Source organism: Canis lupus, chromosome 24, assembly GCF_003254725.2.
Source record: "Canis lupus dingo isolate Sandy chromosome 24, ASM325472v2, whole genome shotgun sequence".
Classification (NCBI taxonomy): domain Eukaryota; kingdom Metazoa; phylum Chordata; class Mammalia; order Carnivora; family Canidae; genus Canis; species Canis lupus.
In genome coordinates, this window is record NC_064266.1 from 9463725 (window position 1) to 9475940 (window position 12216).

The following is a 12216-nucleotide window of genomic DNA, read 5'->3' on the forward strand; positions in this document are numbered from 1 at the left end:
GCAGAAGGAGTCTCATCTTTCAGCAATAAAGAATTGCATCCTAAAGCACATGAAGCTATTTTTAATATATTTCTTTTTTAAAAAAAAGATTTTATTTATTTGTTTGAGAGAGAGAGCACAAGCAGAGGGAGGGGCAGGGGAGAAGCAAGCTCCCCACTAAGCAGGGAGACAGATGCAAGGCTTGATCCCAGGACCCTGGGATCATGACCTCAGCCAAAGGCAGCCACTTAACTGACTGAGCCACCCAGGCGCCCCATCTTGGACCCGAGTAGTCACTTTCAATTTGGCTTGGTTCACATTTATTGTGTTTGGTCTAGTACTTTCTAGCAGATAAGTAGCAGAGTATGCCAAGGGTTTACAAAAAATTTATGTGGTAGAGGGAGGCAGGCATAATACTAAGAAAGTTCCTTTTCCCTTCTTCCCTTGGGGGAAGAACTTTTGCTACAGAACTGAGACCAGCATTTCCTGACTTCTTGGGGACACTCAGTGAGTGCTACCAGAGGGGATTCATGGGGCCTGAGGCCCCATTTGAGACTGAATCCACGCTAAGGGAAGGGCAGCTCTGTCCCACCTCTTGCCCCGGAAGCTCTGTAGCAAGCAAGGCAGACACAGAGGGCACTCTGCTCAGCCTGGTGAAGGAGGCATGGGACTGCTCTCTCTTGCTTGGCGTATATTCAGTGAGCAAAAAATATGTTGAGAGAACTGGACCCCAGAAGAGGAAAATGAAACATTTAAATGGATCCTAGGATGGGATGGCACTGCAAAGGCAAAAGGAATCTCCAAAATATTAAATCAATATTTGGATTTAAAAAAAAGAGGGGGAAAAGATCTCCTTACCAACTTCAAATAGTTTGGTGGCATTAAACTCCTCACTTCCCGCAAGCAGACTCACTTCGGTGGCAGCTGTCCTGAAGGTGTCTTCAATTCCTAAACACAGACAAGAGCTCATTTTCCCCTAGTTATATGGAAAAAGTTACCCCCTACCTCCCCAGCAAATAAAGAAACAAATACACCTGAACAAAGCCTTTTTTGTATTCATTACTACTCATGGGTAGGAATTTGCCAGTGGAGGAAACAGTAAAAAGCAGGTAGTAGAGCATAAAATATATTAAAACCCCAGATACCATTTGCAGTATGAAATCAGATCCAAATGTGCCTGAATGAGTCTTAAGGAACTCATTCACTAGGGCCAGGAATGGGGTTTTGGGTGGTAGGGGACACGTGTCTGCAAGGCTGTCTATCTGGTGGTATCAGGGTGACAAACTGGATTAGAGGCAGTGGTTAATATTTTGTCTAGTGGTCAAAACCAGTTTTAAGGACTGACCGACTGGGTTCCAATCATTACTAACCTGTAACCTTTAAGCCACTTAAAATTCATGTGCCTCAGCTTTCACATCTGTAAAATGGGCAGAAATGAGTGCCCCACCTCCAGAGAGTTAAACACATTCTAATAAATTACGGGTAAAGAAAGCACCTACAGGAGTAAGTGGTAGGTGTTAGCTGATAATTTTCTCAGGAGTATTTTATAGCTCATTTTGGTGATGCAGCAGTTCATAGCTAAAGAGCAGATATCTCACATTCTAGGACTTCCAGCACCACCACTGGTGCTTCAAAGAGAATAATCTGGGCTTGTCATTACTTGCTTTTGCTCTTGTCATTACTTGAACCCAGTTTGTCTCATACTTCCTGGTTCCCCCATCCTCTCCCAAACTACCACCCCATCCAGGCTTCCCCTACAAAACAGAAATCCTGTGCCAGCTGAGGCCTCTGAGGAGGCCAGAGTGGTAGAACATAGTAGTCACAAGGTCTGACTTGATTTTCTTTAAGGGGCTCCCTCTAACTTTGTGTGAGGTCTCTTGCACTTATTTGTAGGGTTGACCTAGGAGACAGATTTTTTTCAGTGTAATGACTGCCAGGCCAGGGAGACTGTCGGCTCCAAGACTCATTCCTCTAAGGCTGAGAATCAGCAAACTAAATAAAAGAGATCCTGTTAAAGAAAAAAAAAAAAAAGTCCTTCATGTTCCAATGAAGCCCTGAAAAACTGGAAGGCCCAGGAACAGAGAGGCAGAGAGGATGGAAGGGTGGGGTCAGAAAAGAAGAAAATGTATGAGCAGGGCTGCTGGGCACACTGCTCTAGGTGGTGAGAGAAAATGAGAAGGAAACATTCAAAATGGTGGTCACCAGGTGGTAGACTTGGATCTGAGCACTAGCTTGGGAAAAGAAAACAGCAGGCAAGCCCCCAAGCCTTGACACTAAATGCTGTCTGTATCCATGAGTGGCTGAGCCCCATATTCCTCCTCCTGGTGGCAGAGGAATGGTGTAATGGTGAACATGGACTCACCCAGGGGGCACCTGGGTGGCTCAATCGGTTAAGCACACTGTCTGGATTCAGATTCAAGACTGATCTCTTGCTGCTTGAGTGACTCATACTAGTTAACCTCATGCCTATTTCAGTAGCTGTCAAGTGGTACAGTAATAAACCCCTACTTCATGAAGCTATTGTAGGGATTAAATGAAATAAGCCCTAAGAAGACCTTAGAAATTTGCTGGATACTTAAGTCCTCAAAAAATTCTATTCTCCATGATCTTCATTATCATTTTATTTTCTTCTTTCATCTTCTTTCTACTGTCCTTCTCTTCGTTCTTCATTGTCTTCCTGTCTTCCTCCTCTTCCTCCCTCTCATATTATTATTATTTATGGTTTATTTCCACCTATCTAAATCCCATCATATCAGACTTCCAACTCAGCTTCATTATGATGATCATGGGAAAGATCAAGAAAAGTATCTTGATGGTTGCTCCACTTTCTGAAATCCACCTGCATAGCTGACATGGAGCCAGAATTTCATGGAGCTTGTTAAATTCAGCCCCATTTTCTACACATGCCATTTGCTAACATGAGCACGTCCTATCTGATCCTTCTCTCCTCTCAGAAACCTTTTTGCTCTTCCACTTCTTTTTTGTTTCAAATCTCAGCCTTATGATCTGACAACTGAGTTCTAGGAATAGAAAAAGGAAGTCTGGGGGCACCTGGGTGGCTCAATCGGTTAAGCGCCGAACTCCTGATTTCAGCTCAGGTCGTGATCTCAGGGTTGTGAAATGGAGCCCCGCATTGGGCTCTGTGCTGACTGTGGAGCCTGCTTGAGATTCTCTCCATCTTCCTCTGCCCCTCCCCTCACTTGCACTCTTTCTCTCTCTCAAAAAAAAAATAAATAAATAAATAAAAATAAAAGAAAAAGGAAGTTTGAGGGTGTGGGGCTCAAATTTTCCTGTCTCTGAAATATCTTTCAGATGAAACCATTCAGAATGTGCAGTTTTTTTGGAAGAACCCTTTAAGCTGATATTTTTTTTTTTTAATTTTTATTTATTTATGATAGTCACACACAGAGAGAGAGAGAGAGAGATTGGCAGAGACATAGGCAGAGGGAGAAGCAGGCTCCATGCACCGGGAGCCCTACGTGGGATTCGATCCCGGGTGTCCAGGATCGCGCCCTGGGCCAAAGGCAGGCGCCAAACCGCTGCGCCACCCAGGGATCCCTAAGCTGATATTCTAACTGGCAACGGAAGCACATGTAAAATGTAAAGTTATAGGCCAGGAGTAGGTAAATTTTTTGTAAAGGGTCAGAGAGTAAATATTTTAGGCTTTGTGAGCCACATGTGGTCTTGGTTGTGTATCTCTCCCCTACTCTTTCTCTTCTTTCTTCTTGACCCTTTAAAAATGTGTATGCCTATAAAAACAGGCCACACTTTGATACACAACTGCTATAGAGAGACACAATTATTTTTTACCCCCAATTCAGCCTCTTACCAAGTTTGCAATTAGTTTAGTTTTTAAAACACTGACAATGCAGTTTAAAGTAATAACTAACTGGGGGCGCCTGGGTGGTGTAGTGGGTTAAGCAGCTGACTCTTGATTTTGGCTCAGGTCAGGGCCTCAGGGTCCTAGGATCAAGCCCCACAGGGAATCTGCTTCAGGATTCTCTCTCCCCCTCAATGCCCTTCCCCCAACCCCCAGCCACTTGTTCTCTCTCTTTCTAAAGCAAATAAATAAATCTTCAAGCCTCTCATCTTAACTTCCTTATCAGACCATGAATGTCTCTCTGCATGTGTCTGTCTCTTCAAGGCACAACAAATCCCACATCAAATGCGCAAGTTAACCAGGGTCCCTTCTTTAAATTAAACATGTACACTGTGCCATTGTGTTCTTTGTCATGGCCATGGGAGTTGTGCATAAGACTCAGAAAACCCATCTTTTCAACCATTCAGCTCATTACTCATCTCTTGTTGTTTCAGTCTGGTCAGAATTCTTATTAGGGAAATGGTTGTCTTTTTAAAACTTATTTTCTCTAAGGTTTACACATAAATGGAGAACTTCCCCTTGAACTTGGAGCCACTCCCCTGCATAAACCCACCTGGGCAGTTTGGACGGTCACATGTCCTAGATTCTGTTGCGGTACATGCGTAGCCACAAGACCTGGTCCGTTTCTGGTTGCCGTTCCCACAGGTGACACTGCAGACAGACCAAAGGCTCCAGTCACCCTCACCATCTGTGGAATCTGGAAGGGAGCCAGGGATATGGTCACCAGCCTCGCCCAAAGAGTCCCCAAATCCCCCTTGTCAAGCAGCCTGCCAGTTGTCTTCTTCCATCGTTCTCACTGTTGGAGGGGACCAGATGCCAGCTGGAGTCAAAAGGCTTGTGGCTCCAGAGTTCATTTTAGGGATTAGCTTCGTGAGAGCAGGAACTCTCTCTGAGGTTTTGAGCACTGTGGTGGTCAGCACGTGGCCAGGCCTGACCCCTAGAAGGTGCCCAGTAAATGCTTATCGAGAATGCGCACATTTGTAGAGTATGGGATCATAGAATACCAGGTAGGTAGTTTCCAAAGATGACCACCATCACTTCCTTCCATCCTTACACATACATTCATTGAGAATGAAAGCAAGAGAGCTTATTTTCCCTTCTCTAAAATCTGAGCTGACTTCAGCCCCATGAGGCCTGAAAGCTTCCGACTTTCACTTTGGGCAATCCAGTCACTGTGGAAGAAGCTGTGGCTAAACCTGTGAATTAAGGGCCACCACATGGAGAGAGAGGAGGTGCATGAGGGGCTGCAGGATACTACACATGTGAATGAAGCCTTGTTGAACCTTCTAGCCCTTCCCAGTGGACAGCTGAGTAGAGGAGATGCTATTAGGAGTGTAGCAGCTGCCTCGTGGGGTGCTCCCTGAACTTCTGAACCACAGGATCATGAGAAATAATAAACTTCTGTTGTTGTAAGCCACCGAGTTCTGGGATGGTTTATTATACAGCAGTAGGTAGCTGCTACATAATGGCAAAGCTAGAAACGATCCCTCCAGGTCATCACTTAATATCCATCCAATGACTACTTACTGAGCCCCGACTATATGCCAGGCACAATTCTAGGTATATGGGAAATATGACTAAATAAAATTTCCAAAGATTTTTGTCCTCATGGAACTAATATTCTAGTAAGAAGAGTCCAAAATAAGTAAGAAACAAAAAATGAGTAAGTTACACAGTATATTAGAAGCCACTAAATGGTATGAAAAAAGAAGTAAAAAATGAGTGGGAAGTACAGGAAGGGAGACAGAACATGAGAGACTCCTAACTCTGGGAAATGAACTAGGGGTGGGGGAAGGGGAGGTGGGCGGGGGTGGGGGTGACTGGGTGACAGGCACTGAGGGGGGCACTTGATGGGATGAGCACTGGGTGTTATTCTATATGTTGGCAAATTGAATACCAATAAAAAATAAATTTACAAAAAAAATAAAATAAGAGAAGTTGATCAAACTAGGAAGGCTTGGGAGTGTGAGAAAGATTGTTGGTATATCATCAAAACTGAATTTCTCTTTTTAAAAGTAAAGAAACTAAGTCCTAGAGTGACTGGGGAGAATTAACCCAAGGTCATAAGGGTAACAGGAAGGAAAGTTTGGGTCCTAGTATTGAGCACTTGATCTCTACAGCCTGACTCCCTCAGCAGCCTCTTTACTCTATAATAACTTCTCCTGGTTTTTCCAGATCGTCCTACAGCCCTGGGGCCTCTGCCAGTACCAAGCTTGGGGCTATAGGTATGTGCTTTGCCGGGAAGGGGGTCCCCTCTGTTCATAACCGGTCGTGGTGATTGTTATTATGTAGGCCCGGCAGGAATGTAGTCCACACATGTTTCTACCTGCAGTGTGGGCTCTGTGCCAGCCTTCCAGCCTGTTGTTTACATGGTGCTCACTCTGAACACTCCTCAGGCAAACAGAGGGCCGTTCTGGCTCCTCAGCCCTTTAAATGGAGCTGTGGGGTGTGGGGTGTGGGGGGGTGTTGGCTGTTCATGGTTGTGTTCTCATCCCTAACCCAGAGCAGAGAGTTTGCCCACACCTTGCCTGCCCTGGGGCCCCCATCCATTTCTTCTTTCTCCCCAAAAGGAATCTTTCTGTTTTTTGATTTTCTTCTAAGAAATGGTTTTCTAGCAACACAGCCAAGCCAGATGTTTGAAATGACTGTCTCGTGTGAAGGAGTTGGGCCTGTCTCCCCAGGTCAGCCTCTTCATCTCTCCCATCACTTACTAGGCATCAACATGTAGAACTGGAGAGACAAGTTGCCCCCAGAGGGAGAAACCACCCGGGTAGGTGCAGCTGCTACTCCCTCCAAGACCTCTGTGGTCTGGTATCTCTTGATAATCTCCCTGAGAACATCAGAGATATGCCTGGGACAATCATGAGATCACACTCTTGTCAGTGGGAACATTCAGTTGTGGTGGGTTATATGTACACCCGAACACACTCAGCCACACCCTACATGTACCACCAAGACCAGATTTGTTGAAGGGAACTACAACAACAAAAAGTCACAAGTAAAGATTGTAATGTTGTTGGACTCATAAAGGGGGCAGTGGGTCAGTCAGAAGAAGCTTATTAAAATCACTTAGGTAGAGTTCTTGTCATCTATATGGTGGGTACATACTCCAGTGATGCCAAGTGGTGGCTCATTGGAAGCAATGGGACCTCAACCATCTAGAAATCTCTAGTAACCTTTCGTTACTGTTGTAGTAATATGGGGAGAGAATTTGGGGAAATATGCTTGAACTTTGAGATTTCAGCATTAACCCCGCCATGAGGCTTATATTGGAATCTTTGTGCAAGGTAATTTCTGGTCTTGGGCTCTTGGATCTAAATTATTGAATGTTAATACTGAATCGGATTATGTGAAAAACGGCTTCCATAATTCCTCTCCCCGTATCTACCCTTTGGTTACTCTCCTTTCCTGTTGACCCCTGCCTGGGCCATGTGACTTGCTTTGGCCAATGGGAAAATAGCAAATATGATGCAAACAGAGGCTGGCCAAGTGCTTGTGCATTAGGATTTGTCCTCTTGCTGCAGAGAACTCTTCCATCACTATGTGAAGAGCCTGGGCTGGCCACCTGGAGAGTGAGAGACTCCAGCCAGCCACCGCAGGATGCCCAGCTGTCCAGCTGGGGGCCCAGTGCTGAGTGAAGCCATCCTCGACTATCCAGCCCCAGCCAAGCCAGCCCAGAGTTGAAGAACAGTCCAGGCAAACTGCAGATTCTTACGAGAGAACCCGTTTGTTCTTTTAAGCTACTCAATTTGGGGGGGTGGTTTCTTAAACAGCAAAAGTTAACTGTTACAAATATACCATAAAAAAAATCTCCTTAAAATATGCTTTCTAGGTGGCTAGCAGACTCTGGAATAATGAAGGGTTTACTATCCCAGTAAGTGGTTTTCTTTAGGTTTTTATTTTAAATGCTCACAAAGTCATTTATTTTCCAAACTTAAAAGGTGGTCCCTCAAAGTCAGGCACAAAATAGTTCTGTAGCCACATGGCTCATCATTTCTATTAGGCTAGGAATGAAATGAAGCCACCTCCTAGGGCAAGGTGTATATGTCAGCTCATCCCCCTGAAGGCTCCATAGCATACTGTTTCAGATGGATGTCCCAGGAAAGACCCTCCTCTTGGGGAATCTTTATTTGTTTAATGTGTGCAAAGGACAGAAGGCTTTGAGGGCAGTATTCTTTTCTGCTTTAATAAAACAAGTCTGTTCTAATTTGCTCACCTGCCAGGGAACATCGCTCAGAGCAGAAAATGAGTATGACCAGCAGTAATTGCCAAGGTGACAGTGACAGTTAAAAAAAAAACAAAAAACAAACAAAAAAACAGTCCTTATGACAGCAAAGAGCTCAGTGAGGGAAGAAAACAATCCACAGTGTACTGGACTGAGAGCTGGGTTTCAAACATGTCATTTGAAATTTTAAGGTAGTGATTAAACAGTATCTGGGCAACTGGAGTGATTTGGGTCCTGACTTGGTCACAGGCAAGCCTCCACCACTAATCTTAGATGAGAGTGGCTGCCAATTATTGAGGGCCTGCTTTAACCAGCTTCTCCATCTAAACATACTGATTAAATTCCTATAATGATTCTGTGGGTAGGTGGAAATATCTGCCTTTTATGGATAATGAAACTAAGGCTCAGAGAGGTTAAGGGTCTTGCCTAACATCACACAGCTCAAATCTGGCAGAGCTGGGATTAGATGTGGGGTCTCTCTGTTCCAGTCGTATGCTGTTCCATATCCTGGTACTCCTGCAGCTTTAACTCTGGCTCATGTTGGCCTCTTTTTTTTTTTTTTTTAAGACACCCACTTATGTGGCCATAATTCAACATTGCAAAGAAAAGCCTTGACAAAAATCACTGTGAAATTTATTAAAATAGGACCATGACCAGTCAGAGGATTGCAAAGAACTGAGTCCCAAACCCAGGTTACAGTAAGCAATGCCTATCTGATTTCATTATGCGGGTTATTCAGAACATTTTTGGGAATGGTATACTACTATTTGACAGAAAAATATTTATTTGGACTCTTTCTTTGTTCTTGATGATACGTAAAGTATCTCTACAGAAGGTATTTAAAATGTAGCATCTCAAATCCAGTCAGGAGTTGAGCCAACTCATGGTCTCATCATGTTTCCACAATCATGAAGTAGGTCTACCTAACCTCTATTTTGTGTTTTATAATTTATTCTGAAGATCCCATTCTAGTCTATTTTTTCACCTAGGTTTGTTTTTTTTTTTAAGTACTCTTTGGTCCGAAACATTTAAATTCTTTTTTTAAAGATCCTAGCTTTCAAAATCTGAGATCAACACCCTCCACAAAGACCAGTTTCCTGTGGCAGTATTAGCACGCCCCAGACAAGGCAGCACATACCAAAGTACAATGAGTGGCGCTGCTTTGTCACAGCATGAACCCCACCTTCCCCGGCCACCTGTTCTCTCACTGTATCCATCACAGCATCCAACATAGAGACAAATACTTACAAATTGCTTAATAGTTTTTTGTTGATTGAAAAAAAGAGCATTCAGCTCATCTGATGCTGCATAGAATTCTGGAAATCACACATCCCTTGTGAGCCTGTCAGAGAAGTAGTCATCATTTACTCATTTTGCATGCTATTGAGCATTTACAACAGAGTCTTGCTACTCAAAGTGTGGTCTGAGGGCTGGCTGTGCCAGCTTCATCCAGTGCATCAGAAGCTGCATTTGAAAAGACCCCTAGGTTATTTGTAGGCATGTTAAAGTCTGAGAAGCACTCCTTTGGGGGTAGTCAGAGGAACAAATTCTTCTTTACAAAGTAGCAATCCTGATACCTACACTCCAATGATGAGGCAGTTACTAAGAGATACTCCAAAATCATAAAATACAGGAGTTTCTCCAAGGCCCAGGGCTGCTGGAAGGTCCAGATGAGGGACATTCCATAGGTATTCTAGGCCTAGAAAGCTAGGGTGAAGGTGGCTGAGGCCGTTACAGTAACTATTCTAGTACAAGTAAATTCTTTCTTTAAGATTGAAATGGACGATGTTCTTAATGTTCATGAATTCAGCAGTGTCTTCCGTAAGGGTTTTAGATGCAAAAGTTGTTTCTAGTCATGGTCTCCAAACTTTGGTGAGCATGAGAATCACCAGGTGATTTTGGTTGCAAAAAGAAAGAGACAAAAAAGCAGAGTGAGACCAACTCCAGGTCTCACTCTTGGGCATTCTAGTTCAGTAGAAGGATGGCAGCGTCTCTCAAACTGGGCTGCATGCTGGAGCCACTCATGGAGCTTTTAAAAACTGATGCTTGGGCCCTACCCCCAGAGATCCCAATTTAACTGGGCTGAAGAGAAGTCTGGGCATTGGGACTTAAAAAAATTACTCAAGTGACTCTCAGGAGCAACTAAGGCAGAGAACCGTTGCTCTGGAATAGTGGTGCTCAGTGCACTAGAGCCCCCTGGAGGGCTTGTTCAAACACAGATTTGGGGGACCCATCCTAGAGTGTCTGATTGAATAGGCCTGGGGTTGGTGCCTGAAAATGTGCATGCCTGTCACAGCTCAGGCCATGCTGATACGGCTGATTGGGGTTCACACCTTAAGGACCACTGGTATAGAGGGAAGGGGCTGGGGCTGGGATTGGCATCTTCAAACATGCAATCAAGGGATTCTGATGTGGAGGGTCTGAGCTCCATTCTTCAAAACAGTATTCCCTGTGTGTGGGGCAAACAGGTTAAGCCAGAAACCTGTGACACACCAGACTGGCACCCAGGGATCCTCTGTGTTCCTCTTGCTTAACATCACTGGACTTTTCCTTCCATTTATGCCTTCCAATCGAAGTACGCATTTCTAGAACATTCTACTCTCCTAAAGGATGTGCTATATATATATATATTTTTGTTCCCCAGAAAGGCAGAATAACAAAGTGGTTAAAAGAACAGACTCTGGGCTCAGACTGCCTGAAATGAATTCTAGGCCTTGACCCTCAAGGAGAGATCAAGTTGCTTAACTTCTCTAGGCTTCAGTTTTCCCATCTGTAAAATGGGTACCCGCCCCAGGGAGCTGATTAAACAAGCTGATATATGTGAGATGCCATGAAGAAGGCCTAGTGCATGGTGAATGCTATATACATATTGGTGACTATCCCTTGTCCTTTCCCTTGGAAAACAGATAAACTGGACCTGGACTTCTGGGAAAGGGGAGGTTTTACAAGCCCCCTGGCTGGAAGGACGGTAGGAGTTCTCTCTTTCTGCTCCCTTAGCATTTGATGTGTATCTCTACCATGGCACTGTTTTCCTCTATCACACAACTTTTCTCCCTTGTCCACAGAGAGGTGAGATCCTCTTTTGGGAAGGCCTGCATCTTTCTAACTTTTGGATTCCCAGAGCATAGCATGGTGCCCAACACAAGGCATGCCTTTACAAAACGGTCGTCCTGTTTTGGAAGTTGCCTAGTATCATCTCTTAGTGGCAGAAGTGACTCTCCAATATACAGCTGGTCTTTCTACTGAGAAATGGAGGTAAGGGTGAGAGTACAATGGTGTGAGACAAGTCATTCCCATCATACAGCATTTGTTTCTCAGGCTGCTGGTGGTGAAGCCACTAGAACACCATCATGATGGAGGCATGTGCATGACATCAGATATTGTTATTAATACTGACTCTGGGCAGACTCTGATCCCCCATGAAAGCTTGCCAGGTCTCTTTCCTCTTCTTGCACACCCAGGATGTGTTTCCCAGCTTCCTTTGCATCTAGGTGGGGCCATATGACTAAGTGTCACCAATAGAGTCTGAGTGGACACGATCGGATCATCTCCAGCCTGAGTGGTTAAGGGCATGTGCGCCTCTTCCAGGCTGCACCTGTTTCCTTGGCTGCCAACTGGATGCTGAGCTTCCAGGGCATACCCCAGGCCCTGGTAGTTGGTGGAGCTCTAAGATGAAAGGAGCCTGGATCCCTGAATGACTGAGTGGAGCTGAATTTCCCTCAATCTGTCTCCCACTCAACTCAAGTGAAAAAGGATTTTTCATGGGAAACCAGAAGTCCTACTTGGCATCTTAAAATTTATTGGTGGGGAAGCCTGCCTTTGACAACCCATGAAGCACAGACTCCTGTGGATTCCCAAGGGCTGCTCCACTGCCAATGTCAGACATAATAACATGGCTTCCTGGTCAAAAGAAGCAGCTGGACACTCCTCTTTTTACTAAGTTGATTTTCAGTATGAATTTTTCCAGTAAAATATACAAGGAAGTCAATTTGGTGATTTCTTCATTTTTAGAAATAAAACTGAAATTTGGGGGAGAAAAGGTAGAACCTCAACAACCCCTAACTAAAAAAAAAAAAAAGATGCTCTCCTAGGATAATTGGTATGATTTAAAAATTATAGTGTCTCCAGAAAA

At 44.3% G+C, this 12216-nt stretch overlaps 1 protein-coding gene across 2 annotated transcripts in view; it reads right to left on the bottom strand.

Moving 5' to 3' along the window:
• The window catches only part of ISM1 (isthmin 1), a 71615-nt gene that overhangs the window by 4834 nt on the left and 54565 nt on the right, over nucleotides 1–12216 (bottom strand). For both annotated transcript variants that reach the window (XM_025469294.3, XM_025469295.3), the window contains exons 4-5: nucleotides 4413–4556; nucleotides 838–927 (exon numbers count right to left, since the gene is read on the bottom strand). In XM_025469294.3, coding sequence (XP_025325079.1) covers nucleotides 838–927; nucleotides 4413–4556 — 234 coding nt within the window. The remainder of the gene's footprint in view (nucleotides 1–837; nucleotides 928–4412; nucleotides 4557–12216) is intronic.